We start from the raw sequence: 19,938 nt of genomic DNA on the forward strand, positions 1-19,938 counted from the left end.
TATGAAAATGTTATGAAGGCACTACAGCCCTAAAAAGATGAGGTGTATGTCATCACCGTATTGAGATTTGGGTCTCAACCTAAAGTATTTTCCCTCTTCAACATCCAATTTTCAGGCAACATCTGCTCTACTTTAGATGAATTTCCTGGCAATAAGTATGTCACACTGTAGGTCGCACTGTAGGTCGCACTGTATGTGAGGATAAGCCCATTTAGAGACTTGAGCCAGGTAGCAGCACCTACACAGAGGGGGAGGGAGAGACATTCCTGACTCTGAGAAGGATGTTGGGCGTGAGCAGGCAGGTTAAAAGTCAAACTCTTAGAACATGTGTCCAGCCACTCAAGGTGAGAGAGAGAGGCTTAGGGTTTTGAGAGGGAGGAGCTTTTGAGATGGTGGAGTGAGTGAGTCTGTAGGGCCTGTAGTCGGACTAATCAGTGGTCAGTGTGCAGGATAGCTCTGTATGGGATTCCAGTCTTGTGGGCTACTGAGACACTGACCTGGCTGGACTAAGTTAGAGGGTTGCTAACATTCCATCCTTGGCTTTTTGGCTAACTCTGGAGTCTCCCGGCATTGTCTCGCGATGAATAGTATAGGTATAGTAGGATGAATAGTATAGTAGGATGAATAGTATAGGTATAAGTAGGATGAATAGTTAGTAGGATGAATAGTATAGGTATAGTAGGATGAATAGTATAGTAGATGAATATGTATAGGTATAGTAGGATGAATAGTATAGTAGGATGAATAGTATAGATAGTAGGATGAAGTAGTATAGTAGGATGATAGTATAGTAGGATGAATAGTATTGTAGCACTTTACAACTCCACATAATAAAGCATTTATAAAGGATTAGTAAATAATTTATTCATTAATTACTCCCATAATTGTAAATGTTGGTAACCTAGTTATTCATACATTTATAAACAACTTTTAAAGTATTTAATAACGATTCATAAGATCATTCACAAGATGTTTAATATACAAGTAACTGCCAAAATAATGGAAACACGAGAGTAAATGAGGGATACAAAGTATATTGAAAGCAGGCGCATCCACACGGGTGTGGTTTCTGAGTTAATTAAGCAATTAACATCCCATCATGCTTAGGGTCATGTATAAAAATGCTGGGCATTAATTTGGCTACCGTGCTATACCCCCATAGCAGGACAATGCCCCCATCCACAGGGCACGTGTAGCTACTGAATGGTTTGATGAGCATGAAAATGATGTAAACCARATGCCATGACCGTCTCCGTTACCAGAGCTTAACCCAATTGAACACTTACAGGAGATTCTGGAGTGACGCCTGAGACAGCGTTTTCCACCACCATTAACAAAACACCAAATTATGTAATTTCTCGTGGAAGAATGGTGTCACATCCCTCCAATAGAGTTCCAGACGCTTGTAGAATCTATTCCAAGGTGCATTGAATCTGTTCTGGCTCGTGGTGCCCAACACCTTATTAAGACACTTTATGTTGCCGTTTCCTTTATTTTGGCAGTTATCTGTAGGTCCTTAATTCCATCATTTGGAGTTTTGTTAATGGTGGTGGAAAACGCTGTCTCACTCCAGAATCTCCTGTAAGTGTTCAATTGGGTTAAGCTCTGGTGACGGAGACGGCCATGGCATATGGTTTACATCATTTAATAATCATTAGTTACATTTTTTTGTGTTGGCTATTTACACTTTAGAAATATTTTATAAATGTTTTGAGTGACCAGTGTAATTTCTCACAAAAAGATGGACATGCCATTGGTAGACATTCCAGCAGTATCTGATGCTCAAAATGGCCCTGAGAACATATCAATGGTTAAACAATAAGCACACAAAATATATTGAAACTTTTATTACAAAACGGTCTACTGTTGTAATAGTGTGATATGTACCTTCAGACACACTGAGTATGCTGAGTAAAATACCGTTTTTAGTCCAAAAATGCTAACATAAGCGTTTCCTGGCAGCAGCGGATGGATGCATTGTCTTAGGGCCTAGCCTTTTGTGGGCCCCAAGATGCATTTAGTTGGGGAGCGTGCCCGGTTGGTAATTCAARCATGATCACTACAAGTTAGTTTACTAGACTACTTTACCAATTTAAAAAGCTTTAGCTGACATGGCAGTGTTAATCTCCTCAACAATAACTGACGAAAAATACTCGCCAACGACCTACTATAGAGATGAGATGCTATGGAAAAAAGGATAACTATTACAAATGACTTTTCATTTTAGTTTACYAAAATGGGATGAGACAAGAATTCCATGTGATACTAATGAACATTATATTTGACATGAAGCTCCTATTCATCAGTTTTGTCCAATGCTTAGCATGCATACAGAATAGTTCATGCAATCCTCTCATTTGGAAAAATGTACATTTTTCAGTTGTGTTGTCTAATTGAGCTGATCTGCCAGCTCTTCCTCAGGGGTCACTTCAGTCACTCGTCAATCTTTTGAACTGATGCAAAGCCAGAACACTTGACTTGTAACTAACCTCACCTAGAAACAATGTTTACTCTCTCGCTTACTTTCATATAGGCTATTTTTGCTTTGATCACAACAGAAGCTCTATTTTCCCATGTGCGCTGTTATTCATTCATCTGTGTTGCTGCTCTTGCGCCGCGGTCCGCAAGTTGCGCTGTCCTTTTTGTTGTTGCTATTTGTCTGCGGTTAAAAGACTGAAGCACTGGAAGATGTAAATGTTGTATACAGTATGTAACATTTCTACCTGCTACATCTCCCTGTTGTYTGATTAGTTCGCGGTCGCGAGGCTGCCAACTTTAGCAAAACATTAAAGTTACAACTCTTCCTCAAGTCCTTGCAACAGTTGTTTCACAATCGTTTGTGTGAATAAAATGTTAGATATATTTCCTTTAACGTCCTGTGTTGTGTGCTTATTGTTTTACCATTGATATGTTCTAGAATATTTTGAGACCTTAAGGAGCATTGGGATTGTTGGAATGTCTACCAATGACATGTCCATCTTTTTGTGAGAAATTACACTGGCCACTCAATACAGCCCACAAAATACTTAACTAATGATTAGTAGTAAATGGTTTATAAGGACGTATAATAAACATCAATGGCGTTCTGACGTTGCTCGCCCTAATATTTATATATTTATTAATTCCATTCTTTTACTTTAGATTTGTGTGTATTGTTGTGAATTGTTAGATATTACTGCACTGTTGGTGCTAGGAACACAAGCATTTCGCTACACCCGCAATAACATCAGCTAAAAATGTGTATGTGACCAATAAAACTTGAATTCATTAGATTTTATTTGAATGGAGCACCGATGAATAAATTATGAATAAATTATTTACAAATCCATTATGAATGCTTTATTACATGCAGTTATTTTAAAGTACTACCAAGCTATTACAGGMTGTTTTCTTTGTACAGTAAATAAATAAATAAATAAAATAATGACTTTCAAGAGATTGGTCCAATTTGGCAACCAAAACTTTAGTTTCAGSCCAGCACTTACTAACAGACCTGATTCAACTCAACATCTGCTCATCAAGACCTTCCTCCAGCTGGACTGGAACACATCCCACCCTGTAGCTCTTTAGACCAGGGCTGTGGTTGGTGAATGTCAGAGTATAGATGCAGGTAGGTGAGATAAGCACAATGATTGAGGAAATATAGTGCAATATTATATAGGTTATTATATCAAACATGTATACCTCAATCACATATTAGTAGTAATGAAATAACAAAAAGCCACTAGAGAAAAACGATCCGGTCCAGCCAGCTGTTGTGTGTAGGCTACATCTCCCTGTTGTATGACTAGTTCGCGGTCACGGGGTTGCCAACTTTAGCAAAACATTAACGTTACAACTCTTCTCATGTAGATGAGTTGAATTGGGAAGAGAATAGTTGGTACAGCGTTATGGTTTTGGGCAGATACTTTGCTGTATGAACTCATCTTTAACGTATTAACCCAGGGAGAAGCTTGATGATATGGGGATTGGGGAAATAATTTGGGTCCAGGGATGATACAGTACACTCTTAGAAAAAAAGTGCTATCTAGAACCTAAAAGGGTTTTMGGCTGTCCCTACAGGATAACAAATTTTGCTTCCAGGTAGAACCCTTTTGCTTCCAGGTAGAACCTTTTTGGGTTCCATGTAAAAACCATTTCCATAGAGGGTTCTACATGGCACCCAAAAGGGTTCTACCTGCAACCAAAAAGGGTTATACCTGAAGCCAAAAATGGTTCTCCTGTAGGGACACAGGACACAGGACACCCTTTTGGAACCCTTTTTCTTAAGAGTGTAGATGTAGAGGAAAAGCAGTGAGGGTTGGGTAGGTAGCTGCAGGTCATTGGGTAGGTGACTTGTAAGCTGATTTATGGAGAAGGGTTACATCACTGGTTTGGCAGTGGCATGACAGTGGAGAGTGATACTGAGGTCAGGCAGATAGGCACACAGCATGTCTGCGTAACCACAACCCTGCTGTGGCAGAGCTAAACATGGAATCAGTTAACTCTGACCTGGCGGGGGTTATGTACTGTAACACTTATAGTCACACTGTGATCGACACATGAGCTAATATGCCAGCTAAGATTTACCTCAGGGGTCACAGCTCTAGAACTAGACAGCCACAGCCTGCGTGCTGTAGTTTTCATCAATGCCCCTTGTAATCCTCAGAGACAGAAAGAATGGGTTCTTTCGCCAATATGTGACCTGTGTGTGTTCAGTGTGTCAGGAGACGGTGTGGGAGGCCTTCAAGATCTTCTGGGACCGCCTCCCGAACCAGGAAGAGTACCAGACCTGGATGAGCCAATGCCTGGACGGCACAGCCACCGCTCTGGCGATGGGCAAAAACTTTAGCCAATCAAAGGAGCACCTGGCCCTGGTTGAGAGTGTGAGTCTCTCCAGTCTCCATGAAATTACCATCATCATGTACAGTACAGTCAAAAGTTTGGACACACCAACTCATTCAAGAGTTTTTCTTTATTTTTGCTATTTTCTACACCGTAGAATAATATTGAACACACCAAAACTATGAAATAACATAGCCCAAGCAAGTGTTCAACATGTCAAAACATATTTTAGATTCTTCAAAGTAGCCACCCTTTGCCTTGATGACAGCTTTGCACACTCTTGGCATTCTCTCAACCAGCCTCATGAGGTGGTCACCTGGAATGCATTTCAATTAACAGGTGTGCCTTGTTAAAAGTTCATTTATGGAATMTATTTCCTTCTTAATGCATTTGAGCCAATCAGTTGTGTTGTGACAAGGCAGGGTTGGTATACAGAAGATATATWTTTTTTTACCCTATTTGGTAAAAGACCAAGTCCATATTATGGCAAGAACATCTCAAATGAGCAAAGAGAAACGACAGTCCATCATTACTTTAAGACATGAAGGTCAGTCAATTAGGACTGACCTTCATAAGAGCTGCGATGAAACTGGCTCTTATGAGGACCGACACAGGAATGGAAGACCCAGAGTTACCTCTGCTGCAGAGGATAAGTTAATTAGAGTTACCAGCCTTAGAAATTGCAGCCCYAATAAATGCTTCACAGAGTTCAAGTAGCAGAGACATCTCAACATRAACTGTTCAGAGGAGACTGRGTGAATCAGGCCTTCATGGTCGAATTGCTGCAAAGATACCACTACTAAAGGACACAAATAATAAGAAGAGACTTGCTTGGGCCAAGAAACACGAGCAATTTATTTTTTTATTTTTATTTTTTTATTTTACCGTTATTTTACCAGGTAAGTTGACTGAGAACACGTTCTCATTTGCAGCAACGACCTGGGGAATAGTTACAGGGGAGAGGAGGGGGATGAATGAGCCAATTGTAAACTGGCTCAAAATCATTTATGTCAAAATGACATAAAATGACATTAGACCGGTGGAAATCTGTTCTTTGGTCTGATGAGTCCAAATTTGAGATTTTTGGTTCCAATCGCCGTGTCTTTGTGAGACACAGAGTAGGTGAACGGTTGAACRCCGCATGTGTGTCGTTCCCACCATGAAGCATGGAGGAGGAGGAGGTGTGATGGTGTGGGTATGCTTTGCTGGTGACACTGTCTGTGATCTATTTAGAATTCAAGGGACACTTTACCAGCATGGCTACCACAGCATTCTTGCACACGCCATCCCATCTGGTTAGCGCTTATTAGGACTATCATTTGTTTTTCAACAGGACAATAACCCAGCACACCTCCAGGTTGTGTAAGGGCTATTTGACCAAGAAGGAGAGTGATGGAGTGCTGTATCAGATGACCTAGCCTCTACAATCACCGACCTCAACCCAATTAAGATGGTTTGGGATGAGTTGGACGGCAGAGTGAAGGATAAGCAGCCAACAAGTACTCATCATAAGGGAACTCCTTTAAGACTGTTGGAAAAGCATTTCAGGTGAAGCTGGTTGAGAGAATGACAGRGTGCAAAGCTGTCATCAAGGCAAAGGGTGGCTACTTTAAAGAGTCTAAAATATATTTTGATTTGCCTAACACTTTGTTAGTTTCTACATGATTCCATATGTGTTATTCCATAGTTTTGATGTGTTCATTATTATTCTACAATGTAGAAAATAGTAAKATGTGGAATAAGTCAAGGGGTATGAATACTTTATGAAGGCTCTGGATATGCTACAGTTCTCAGCCATATAAACATGAGGTGTGTGTCATCACTGCATTGAGTAGGTGTGTCCAAACTTTTGACTGGTACTGTATGTCTGCAACTTCTACATCATTATTCATCCAAATTGTGATGGCTTTCAGCTGTAATTTGTATGTGTGTGTGTAACTACTATATTCACGCTTCAATCGTTACTTGCTGTTGTATCATTTCTGTCTTCCATCTTTGCCATTTCAGAGAATGTTGCTGACAGGGTTAAAAAGGTAAAGTATGTAATCCTGTCATAGTTACTTTCATTGCCATTGTAACATTTCTTGGAGGGTATTCACTGTGAATTACCCTTGTCTTACATGTGTCTCATTCTTTTCCCCATTGCTGCTCTCTCTCTCTCTACTCCTGCTCCACCAACTGTAGTGAGCCCAACAACTCATGGCTACATATGTGCAGGTAAAGTTCTGAAGGTTCTTCAACCTTACCTGGCCATATTACTCCTCATCCTCTCCCCCATTGCTGTGGCCGTACAGTTCATTTGGGAACATTTTCAGACCCCTTGACTTTTTCCACATTTTCTTATGTTACCACCTTATTCTAAAATGGATCCCAAAAATAATAATCGTCATCAATCTACACACAATACCCCATAATGACGAAGCAAAACAGGTTTCTAGAAATGTTTGCAAATGCATTCAAAATTAAAAACTGAAATATCACATTTACATAAGTATTCAGACCCTTTACTCAGTACTTTGTTGAAGCACCTTTGGCAGTGATTACACCCTCAAGTTTCTTGGGTATGACGCTAACAGCTTGGCACATTGTATAAACAGATAAACGGTATCTACTGTATCTCTATGGCTGCAGATACGTGGTATCTATCTCTATGGCTGCAGATACATGGTATCTACCTCTATGGCTGCAGATACATAGTATCTATCTCTATGGCTGCAGATACATAGTATCTCATGTCTATGCTGACATATCATAGTATCTATCTCTATGGCTGCAGATACATAGTATCTATCTCTATGCTGCAGATACATAGTATCTATCTCTATGGCTGCAAGATACATAGTATCTACCTCTATGGCTGCAGAATACATAGTATCTACTCTATGGCTTGCAGATACATAGTATCTATCTCTATGGCTACAGATAATGTATCATCTATGGCTGCAGATACATAGTATCTATCTTTTATGGCTGCAGATACATAGTAATCCTATCTCTATGGCTGCAGATACGCGTATCTACCTCTATGGCTGCAGATACATGGTATCTACCTCTATGGCTGCAGATACATAGTATCTACCTTATGCTGCAGATACATGGTATCTATCTCTATGGCTGCAGATACATAGTATCTATCTCTAAGGCTGCAGAGAATAGTATCTAGTCTATGGCTGCGATACAAGTATCTATCTCTATGGCTGCAATACATAGTATCTACTCTATGGCTGCAGATACATAGTATCTATTCCTATGGCTGCAGAACATAGTATTATCTCTATGCTCAATACATGTATCTACTCTATGCTGCAGATACATAGTATCTATCTCTATGGCTGCAGATACATAGTATCTACCTCTATGGCTGCAGATACATAGATCTATCTCTATGCTGCAGATACATGTATTCAACTCTATGCTGCGATAATAGTATTACTCTATGGCTGCAATACATAGTATCTACCTCTATGGCTGCAGATACATAGTATCTATCTCTATGCTGCAGATACATAGTATCTATCTCTATGGCTGCAGATAATAGTATCTATCTCTATGGCTGCAGATACATATATCTATCTCTATGGCTGCAGATACATAGGTATCTATCTCTATGGCTGCAGATACTGTATCTACCTCTATGGCTGCAGATACAATATTGTATCTATCTCTATGGCTGCAGATACATAGTATCTATCCTCATGGCTGCAATACATAGTATCTATCTCTATGGCTGCAGATACATAGATCTATCTCTATGCTGCAGATACATATGTATCTACCTCTATGGCTGCAATACAATAGTACTATCTCTATGGCTGCAGATACATAGTATCTTATCTCTATGGCTGCAGATACATAGTATCTATCTCATAGTGCTGCAGATACAAGTATCTATCTCTATGGCTGCAGATACAAGTATCTACCTCTATGCTGCAATATACATAGTATCTATCTCTATGGCTGCAGATACATAGTATCTATCTCTATGCTGCAGAAATACATAGTTATCTATCTCTATGCTGCAGATACATAGTATCTATCTCTATGGCGCAGATATCTAGTATCATCTCTATGGCTGCAAGATACATTATCATCTCTATGGCAGATACATAGTATCTATCTCTATGGCTGCAGATACATAGTATCTATCTCTATGGCTGCAGAATACATATATCTATCTCTATGGCTGCGATACATAGTATCTATTTCTATGGCTGCAGATACATAGTATCTATCTCTATGGCTGCAGTACATAGTATCTATCTCTATGCTGCAGAATACATGATCTATGGCTATGCTCAGATACATGGTATCTTATCTCTATGGCTGCAGATACATGCTATCTATCTCTATGGCTGCAGATACATGGTATCTATCTTATGGCTGCAGATACATGGTATCAACCTTCTATGGCTGCAGATACATAGTATCTACTTCTATGGCTGCAGATACTAGTATCTATTCTATGGCTGCAGATACATAATATCTATCTCTATGGTGCAGATACATGTATCTCCTCTATGGCTGCAGATACATAGTATCTACCTCTATGGCTGCAGATACATAGTATCTACCTCTATGGCTGCAGATACATGATATCTATCTCTATGCTGCAGATAATATATCTACTTCTATGGCTGCAATACATGTATCATCATATCTGCCATACATGTATCTACTATGGCTGCAGATACATGTATCTACTCTTATGCTGCAGATACCGTTATCTACCTCTATGGCTGCAGATACATAGTATCTATCTATGGCTGCAGATACATGGTATCAATCTATGGCTGCAGATACATGTATCTATCTCTATGGCTGCAGATACATGTATCTACCTCTATGGCTGCAGATGACATGTATCTATCTCTATGCTGCGATACAGTATCTACTCTATGGCTGCAGATACATAGTATCTACCTCTATGGCTGCAGATACATAGTATCTACTCTATGCTGCAGATACCGGTATCTACCTCTAGGCTGCAGATACATATTATCTACCTCTATGGCTGCAGATACATGTATCTACCTCTATGGCTGGCAGATACATGGTATCTATCTCTATGGCTGCAGATACATAGTATCTACCTCTATGGCTGCAGATACATGTATCTACCTCTATGGCTGCAGATACTATGTAATTACTCTATGGCTGCGATACATGGTATCTACCTCATGGCTGCAGGATACATAGTATTCTATCTCTAATGCTGCAATACATAGTATCTATCTCTATGGCTGCAGATACATAGTATCTATGTCTATGCCTGCAGATACATGTATCTATCTCTATGGCTGCAGCATACATAGTATCTATGTCTATGGCTGCAGATACATAGTATCTATCTCTATGCTGAGTACATATATCTATTCTTATGCTGCAGATACATAGTTATCTATCTCTATGGCTGCAGATACATGGATCTATCTCTATGCTTTGCAGATACATGTTCTATCTCTATGGCTGCAGATACATAGTATCTATCTCTAATGCTGCTCATAACATAGTATCTACCCTATGGCTGCAGATACATAGTATCTATGTCTATGGCTGCAGATATAGTATCTATCTCTATGCTGCAGATACATAGTTATCTAGTATGGCAGATACAAGTATCTATCTTGGCTGCAGTACATAGTATCTTATGTCTATGCTGCAGATACATGATCTATGTCTATGGCTGCAGAATACATAGTATCATCTCTATGGCTGCAGATACATAGTATCTTATGTCTATGGCTGCAATACATATATCTATCTCTATGGCTGCAGATACATAGTATCTATCTCTATGGCTGCAGATACATAGTATCTATCTCTATGGCTGCAGATACATAGTATCTATCCTATGGCAGCTATACTTATAGCTATGCTATGTCATGTCTATGGTGCAGAACATAGTATCTATCTCTATGGCTGCAGGACATAGTATCTATCTCTATGGCTGCAGATACATAGTATCTACTCTATGGCTGCAGATACAAGTATCTACCTCTATGGCTCCACTACAGTAAAACACAGATAGTTTTGTGCTTCTTAACTATGATAAGAAAACATTTTTAGAATTTGATTTGATCTCTGAGTGAAACCTCTTAACTGTGAGTGTGTGTTGTTTTTCCACAGCACCCCGACTCCAGCCACAGAACAGGAGGCGCAACGAGGTCAGTGTCACACACACCTTTTACACCTTCCTTATCCCTCCATCCTTTCTCTCTCTGTTACCTCTCTCTCTCTCTCTCTCACCTCTCTCTCTCTCTCTCTCTCCATCTCCTTCTCTCTGCTCTGTGATGTGCTCAGACCGGTAATAGCCCACTATAGCTGTCTAATCCACATCCACATCCACAAACCCCTCTGGCTATTGATTTCTTGCCCCACATCACGGGCTCAAGCCAAGCAATGCCTCTGACTATCGATGTGTTGTGGTACACATAGTGCTGTGGCAGTCATGAATTTCATCAGCTGGTTATTGTCGTGCAAAAGACTGCCGGTCTCATGGTAATTTTAATTTTAATTAGCATAAACACGTTTAGCATCTCCAGTTCTCCATGCATACAACCCGCATACAAAAGTCTAATATATCAATTTCATATACACCATCACAATAAATCAGTTATTTATTTTAGTCTGTWCTAAAGAAACATTATGATATGAAGAAAATGTATTTCAGAAGAACAGAATATGAGTTGGCCTACTGTATGTTCTCTGGCTATGCTACCATGCCATAGGATGTAGGCTTGTTCATTTAGCTGACAATAGATGCTTATAAGTCCCATGCTATTATTTTATCTTATATGATTTTATAGTAAGAAGAATATAATTCAACTTAGCTGAATAAAATAGAAAGGATATTTTTCCCATTCCAGAGCGAGTGTACATATGAAGTGGTTATGTTGAAGTAAAAGTGATCATTTGAAACAGGTTCTATAAGATAGATTTAGAGTTATTCGGTAACTTTAGTTTTGAATGATACGAACCTTAGAAATCAAAACGTATATGGGCTGCATGATGCGACTATAGGCTCTTGATGATTTGAGAAAGTCGCAAAAAAAGCTTGTGCTCTGTTCCTTGCCTCAGGCTGCACAGCTCTTCTCTCATCAAGTGGCCATATTTTCACCCATCAGACTATTATCAATTGAGTCTTGTCTTTACTAATATGTCAAATGAGTTTAGATTTAGAATGGCCCATTATGAAATGGGCAGTAACGGGAACAGGGGTAAAAAGACATAGGAATAGTGAATGGAGGCCACTTTCCTGCTGGTTTGTTTTCAATCATGCTGGGTAGGCTACTCTGGTTATTTCACTCCACGCATCAACCACTGTTTGAGGAGCATGCAGCCTCTCGCTGTGCGACAGGTGATATTCTGCCAAAACTCTGCATGCCATGGGCTCTCCAACCCTGTTCATCGATAGTAACATGTTTTCACAAGAAACATATTTAATTCAACTGTGMACAGACCCTTTCWCTGCGCGCTCGAGAATGGAATGAAAGAGATAGGGGAGGAGATGGAAAACYTGTTGGTGAGATATTCTGTAGCTAAAGGAAATGTGTCAGCCTATTAATTATGAAAATATAAAAAATGCCCTCAAAGGCGATTACTAGAATTTGTTCAATTTTGGAGTATACAGTGCATTCAGAAAGTGTTCAGACCCCTTGACTTTTTCCACATTTTGTTATGTTACAGCCTTATTCTAAATTTGATTACATAATTTCCCCCCTCATAAATCTAAACACAATACCCCATAATGAAAAAGACTTGACTGGAGTCCACCTGTGGTAAATTCAATTTATTGGACATGATTTGGAAAGGCACACACCTGTGTATATAAGGTCCCACAGTTGAAAGTGCATGTTGGAGCAAAGAACCTGATGGTTACTCTGACAGAACTACAGAGTTCCTCTGTGGAGATGGGAGAACCTTCCAGAAGGACAACCGTCTCTGCAGCATCCCACCAATCAGAATTTCATGGTGGAGTGGCCAGATGGATGCCACTCCTCAGTAAAAGGCACATGACATCCTGCTTGGAGTTTGCCAAAAGGCACCAAAGGACTCAGACCATGAGAAACAAGATTCTCTGGTCTGATGAAAACAAGATTGAACTCTTTGGCATGAATGCCAAGCGTCACATCTGGAGGAAACCTTGCACCYTCCCTACGGTGAAGAATGGTGGTGGCAGCGTCATGCTGTGGGGATGTTTTTCAGTGGCAGGGACTGGGAGACTAGTCAGGATCGAGGGAAATATGAACGGCGCAAAGTACAGAGAGATCCTTGATGAAAACCTGTTCCAGAGCGCTCAGGACCTCAGACTGGGGGGAAGGTTCACATTCCAACCGAACAACGACCCTAAYCTCACAGCCAAGACAACGCAGGAGTGGCTTCGGGACAAGTCTCTGAATGTCCTTGAGTGGCCCAGCTGGAGCCCGGACTTGAACCTGATCGAACATCTCTGGAGAGACCTGAAAATAGCTGTGCAGCTCCCCATCCAACCTGAAAGAGCTTGAGAGGATCTGCAGAGAAGAATGGGAGAAACTCCCCAAATACAGGTGTGCCAAGCTTGTAGTGTCATACCCAAGAAGACTTAAGGCTGTAATCGCTTCCAAAGGTGATTCAACAAAGTACTGAGTAAAAAGTCTGAATATTTATGTGAAGGTTTTTSCTTTGTCATTACAGGGTGTTGTGTGTAGATTGACGAGGTGACATAAAAAAAAAAATCCATTTTAGAATAAGGATGTAACGTATCAAAATTAGGAAAAAGTCAAGGGATCTGAATATTTTCAAATGAACTGTAGGCTAATCCAATTCTGTACCAAATCTTAAATCAGTTTTAAAAATAAATACAAAATCTGCTGTGCGTAAACTGCGGTAGGCTATGTATTGTATAATGGCACAATCATTATTTTAATTCAGTTTTGGGGGGGGGGGATTGGGCTCGTATACTGTATAGGCCAGTGCGGATGCATAAACTCTAATATGCATATGAGGGTTTTTAATTAATCATCACCTTAGAAAGTGCTGTCCATTTCATTGTTTGGCTTTGAAACAACATCCACAATGACCATGTTTTCCACTCAGTTTCAACCTGTAGTACTTCAAATTGATCAATCACAGTGAGGTGAGTTTTAAAAGCATGATACTYTTTTGATGATAAGTGTTTGATGTGATTTTAGATTGATGTCAGAGTTGTTAGAGGAACCATAGAGTGCTGAGTACCAGGCCATTAGGACCTGGTGGAGGGACAACAGAGCCCTGAGTACCAGGCCATTAGGACCTGATGGAGGGACAATAGAGCCCTGAGTACCAGGCCATTAGGACCTGATGGAGGGACAACAGAGCGCTGAGTACCAGTCCACTAGGACCTGATGGAGGGACAACAGAGCGCTGAGTACCAGGCCATTAGGACCTGATGGAGGGACAATAGAGGCCTGAGTACCAGGCCATTAGCACCTGATGGAAGGACAATAGAGGCCTGAGTACCAGGCCATTAGGACCTGATGTTCGTTAGTGAGTTGGTTAATACCAACACATGTCCTGAGTGCATAAGAGGAGATTACCATGAACAATCACATGGAATTTCACTGCGGTCATGACTCATGACTCTCTTTGTGGCGGTAATATGGTCACCACCAACAGCCCTAGGTACACTTTTCCAGGATTTGTCTAAAGAACATACTGATCTGGGTCCCACAATTTTGTGCAGGCTTTTGTTCCAGACCATTACCAATGTACCTGAGTTGGCTAATTAACTAAATATAAAGAGCTTGATTAAGTTGAATCAGACATCAGTGTTTTAAGAAAAGTGTTGCTTTCTTAAAAACACCAACCTTTCTCTCCCTAACCCCCAGAGGTCATCATAGAAGGGGCAGAGGTGGAGCTTCCCACAGAACCCACCAATGATATAGAGATGGAAGTGTTGGTGCGTCCTACGCAGGCCCAGTTGGAACAGGTGGTTGAGCTGAGTATCTTGCTGAAGGGAGAGAGGTACAGCGATGCTCTAAGAGACACTGCCAGCTTCCAGTACCAGACACTCAACCAGCAGTTCATTGACAAGGTACGACTCAGAAATGTCTGTTRCCCTCTTTATCTCTCTCCTTCTTCCCTACCTCATTCACTCATTCCTACTTAACATTCTTTCCTCCCAACATGATATCATAGGAAATCGTTATCCTGGCCCGTAAAAAAAAAAAAAAAAGTAATGTTTTGATGATGTTTTTCTCAATACATTGCAATCAATGGGAAAGATGAGTATCACAGGGTTGATACTTTCTCTCCCCTTCCCTCACTCTCCCCCTTCTCTCTTTCACTCCTCCCCCTCCATTCTGTCTCTCTCCTTTCCCTGCCTCCCCTTCCTCTCATCTCTCTCTATCCCTCCTCTCTCCCACCTCTGGCTGTATGTTGACTCACTCTCTCCCCCTTCTGCTTTCTCTCCCCCCTCCTACCCCTACCTCTTTCCCCTCTCTCCTCATCCCTCACTCTCCCCCTTCTTTCTCTCTCTCATCCCCCTCCATTTTCTCTCCCTCCTTTCCCTCCCTTCCTCCCTCTCCTCTCATCTCTATCTTTCTCTCTCTCTCCCTCATCTCTCTCCCTCATCTCTCTCCCTCCTCTCTCTCTCCCACCCTGTCTGTCTGTAGACAGACATAAAGGCAGACAGACACAGACAGGCAGACAGGCAGTTATGCAAACAGAAAGACAGGCAGACAGTTTCAAGTTTTCAAGTCAATTGAAAAAATTGTGACCAAAATCCTCTTCAGAATCAGTTCAAGAATTCATAAAAAAGGGTCTTTGTTTCTGGATCTGCAAACCATTGTGTCCAATGGAGGTCAAAAATGATTTTGGGTCGATTGACTTCAAATGACATATGCCGGGTCATGATGGTCCCCTGATCACWAATATGTACAATTTGGGAAGATTAAACCTTTTTAACCCTTTGAAACRGCCCCTATGATCCCCAATGTACTTCCCTCTAGTCGCAGGAAGCTGAAATTCAATGTACGGCCTCCGTGGGACACTTTTTAACGATGCCCTGTGTTTCAAGTCTTTACATTAAGAATTTACCATTCTACAGAGGATGGAAGACCGTGTTTTTGTGTAACTGCAGGGAGCGTGAAGGACCATGTTGACGATTCCTGTTGCCACAGGAAGCTGAACCTCAACATAGGGCATCCCTGTAAGGTCACGATTGGATGTGTACAAGGACGGTTAGCTAGCTCAATCGCAGTCAGGGGGCATTATGGTTATGTGAGGGKTGTAGGTAATGCTTTTCTACGGAAGAAAGGCCTTCATCTCGGTGGGACAAAGTTTTCACTGTGAAGAGTACATTTCGCATGGTAGGCTGGCGTTCATCGGAAGCGTCTGTTGAACAAGACCATACATGAATTTTGCTTCTAGCCTCAACTGTTCTGCCAATGTCACTCAAAAACACATTAACTCTAGGCCAGTCTTCAGGTGAGACCTACCTTTCTGCCATGTAGTGGGGAGAGGGGCAGATTAATTGTTAATTTGATTAAGGTTAGGGTTATGTCTAGGATTGAGGCCCTAACACTAGCTTCATGTCCACTCCCAGCTCAACCCTAACCCTAGCTTCATGTCCACTCCCAGCTCAACCCTAACCCTAGCTTCATGTCCACTCCCAGCTCAACCCTAACACTAGCTTTCATGTCCACTCCAGCTCACCTAACCTGCCTCACCTAACCTACTTCATGTCCACTCCCAGCTCAACCTAACCCTAGCCTCAACCTAACACAGCTTCATGTCCACTCCCAGCTCACACCTACCTAGCCCACCTAACCCTAGCTTCAATGTTCACTCCCATCTCAACACTAATATCTAACCTGAGACGCCTAACCTTGCGCTTCATCTCCACATCTTGGCTCAACCTAATGCTAGCCATAAACAAAACTAACTCATTGTCCACATCCCAGCTCAACCCAATCCAAGAGGCTGAGTCAAGATGTGAAGGCCAATGTGTTATGGTTATGGTTGGGGGTTGAGCCGGGATGTGGACAGCTGGGTAAAGGTTTAAGTTTTGAGAATTACGAGTTTTGTCTGTCTGTCTGTCTGTCTGTCATGTTTTCTGTCCTGTCTGTCGTTCGCTGTCTGATGTCCTGTCTGTTGCCTGCTGCTGCTCTGTCTGTCTGTGAGTTGTTTATATGTCTGTTCTGTCTGTCTGTTGAGTTTATCTGCCTGTCTGTCTGTCTGTAGTTTTACTGCGTTCTGTCCTCTTCTTGTCCTGTCTGTGTTTAAATCTGTCTGTCTGTGGAGTTATATGTCTGTCCTGTCTTCTTGTCTGTCTGTCTGTGTGTGAGTTTATACTGTACTGTCTGTCTTCTTTTCTGTCTGTCGCTGTCTGTGAGTTTTATGTCTGTCCTGTCTGTCTGTCTGTCTCTGTCTGTCTGTCGGTTCTGTCCTGTCTGTCTGTCTGTCTGTCTGTCTGTTGTCTGTCCTGTCCTGTCTGTCTCTGTCTTGTCTGTCTGTCGTGTTGTCTGTCTGTCCTGTCCTGTCGTCTGTCTGCTTTTGTAGTTCTATCAATGTCTCTGTCTGTGTTATACTGTCTTCTTTTTTCTGTCTGTTCTTAGTCTTGTTGTCGAGTTTATATCTCCTGTTTCTTTCTTCTCTGTGTTGAGTTCTGTCTGTCTGTCCTTTCTTTGTCTGTGATTCTGTCTTTTGTCTGCTTCGAGTTTATATGTCTGTCTGGTCGTTTCTTTCTGTCTGTCTTCTGTGTCCTGTAGTTTTATGCTGTCTGTCTCTTTGATGTCTTGTAATTATGTCTGTCTGTCTGTGAGTTTATATGCCTGTCTGTCTTTCTTTCTGTTTGTCTGTCTGTGAGTTTATATGCCTGTCTGTCTTTCTTTCTGTTTGTCTGTCTGTCTGTCTTTTTTTGCCTTGAATGCAATGTATTGACTTATGCTACAATACCCTTGATGCATATCTATGCTCCAATACCCTTGATGCATATCTATGCGTCAATATCCTGTCTGTGAAGGTGGGAAAGTAGATAAAAAGTTGGAGGTGGGAGGGAGCGAGAGGAGGGGGGAGCGAGAGGAGGGGGGAAAGAAGGAGGGAGATAAAATGGAGAGGGGGAGGAGGGAGAGAGAGAGAGGAGAAAGAGGGAGGTAGAGAGCGAGAGGGGAGCGTCATGTCTCTGAAGTCTTTCTCTATGCGTCCATATTGTGATGCTAATCTTTCCTCATTGAATGCAAGGTATTCACATAGACATCAACCATCTGACACTCATCTTTTCCCATTGACTGCAATTTATTGATAAACATCAACCCTGTGACAATCATATTTTCCCACTGACTGTAATGTATTGAGAAGAACATAAACACTGTGACACTCGTCTTTTCCCATTGACAGCAATGTATTGAGAAGAACATAAGCACTGTGACACTCGTCTTTTCCCATTGACAGCAATGTATTGAGAAAAACGTTAGCTGCATTTGACCTTTTTTGCAAAAAATGTGCCAGAATTAGGTTTTAAGGCTGCTAATGGGCTGTTCCTTTCTCTTTCAGCATTCCTTCTCGCATTTCTCCACTTCACTCCTTTACAGTACTCATCTTATTTCTTCCACTCTTTCCTTCTCCTTTCTCACTATCCTTTCATCTCACTCCTCCTGTCATCTGTATCTTCTCTAAATCTTCTCTCTCATCTTCCCTCAACCCTTTTCTACTCTTTCCATCCCCTTTGTCCTCTTCTGGCATCTCCTAATCCATCACTTTGTTTGTAGACTCTGAGGCTATAGTTATTCATTGTTAATTTTAACACACACAGTCAGGGCACTATAAAGAACCCACACAGTTTCAAATTCTCTTAATTTGACTGTTGGTATTTTACACTAGGCATACTCTGTGTGAAAAGATGCTGAAAGTTAGAGTTTATGATGTGGCTTGAGGCCGCAAGAGAGACTGGAATAGAGAAAGCAGGACACACACACACTCACTCACACACAGATAACTTTCCTCCACCATCAAGGCTTTTTGACTGAGAACAAATGGGTCAGACATTTTACTGCTGCTGGGAAAATAAGATGTTTTTGACTCTCCCCTGGAAGCCGTTAATGTACTCATTATTACTCTGTCCATAGCCACGGGAAGTAGTTCGAAGGTTGGGGTGCTGACAATTTTTTGTTGCCATGGCGSGGGGCTAARGCAGGACTATTAAWAGCCCAGTGCAGGGTGCAGCACCTTCWGCACCGCTAATTGCCACGGCTACGAGTCTGTCTTAAACTTTTATCACTCTGTGATAAAAGGGGGAGGGAGATGGACAATGAAAGAAGGAGAGAGACAGAAGAAGGAGGAGGAGAGGGACGGACATGTTCGGAAAAACACAATCTGACGATTAAAGAAGTCGGCTGTGTTGCCAAGTGTGTCAGAATAATAGTGATTGCAAAAGCAGGGTATTTACCACATTGATTGGGAAAGGTAGAAGAGGGTGTAATGGCAGGGTTGCTGGCACACTATTAAACGTAATTCAACTTTATCACTGAGGAGGTATTCCACAATGCTGGGTCCATGAGTCAGCAAAACCATGGTTCTCTTCACAAAACACTCACTAGGATCTAGCAACAAGGTTCAATCAGAGGTCTGAGTGAGTAGTCACTAGATGGCCATGCTAGAAATCAAATCATACCAAATTGTATRGGTCACATACACATATTTAGCAAATGTTATTGTGGGTGTAGTGAAATGCTTGAGTTACTAGCTCCAACAGTGCAGTGGTATCTAACAATTCACAACAATACACACACATCTAAAAGTAAAAGAATGGAATTAAAGTAAAATAATGGAATTAAAGAGCTGTAAAATAAGGGTTAAATAAAATAAATAAAAAGAGGACATAAACTAGCAATATCCTCAGAATGAACTGTTGAACTCACGTTGACCTCGTTGTGTTTGCAGATCGAAGATGCTCTGGGGGGACTGCCAGGCTTGAAGAGTGTGACTGTGCTGGAGTTCAGGTCAGTCTCTACTGTAGTGGTGTATTTGCCTGGTCCTGGTCACATTAGGATGTGATTTAGTTTAGCTAACTTCCTTAGCTATCATTGGAATGCTATACTGGACATATGTATGGCATGACAGCAATAATCTGAAGAGTTGGATAAAACACATCTTTGA

At 41.3% G+C, this 19,938-nt stretch overlaps 1 protein-coding gene across 1 annotated transcript in view; it reads left to right on the top strand.

Annotated features, from left to right (window-relative positions):
• Nucleotides 1-19,938, top strand: part of impg2a (interphotoreceptor matrix proteoglycan 2a) — a 51,576-nt gene that overhangs the window by 4,340 nt on the left and 27,298 nt on the right. Inside the window, 3 exon segments of the mRNA XM_070446376.1 lie at nt 4,699-4,863; nt 14,670-14,875; nt 19,723-19,781. Coding sequence (XP_070302477.1) covers nt 4,699-4,863; nt 14,670-14,875; nt 19,723-19,781 — 430 coding nt within the window.

The sequence above is a fragment of the Salvelinus sp. IW2-2015 genome, linkage group LG2 (assembly GCF_002910315.2).
Source record: "Salvelinus sp. IW2-2015 linkage group LG2, ASM291031v2, whole genome shotgun sequence".
In the NCBI taxonomy this organism is placed as follows: Eukaryota; Metazoa; Chordata; class Actinopteri; order Salmoniformes; family Salmonidae; genus Salvelinus; species Salvelinus sp. IW2-2015.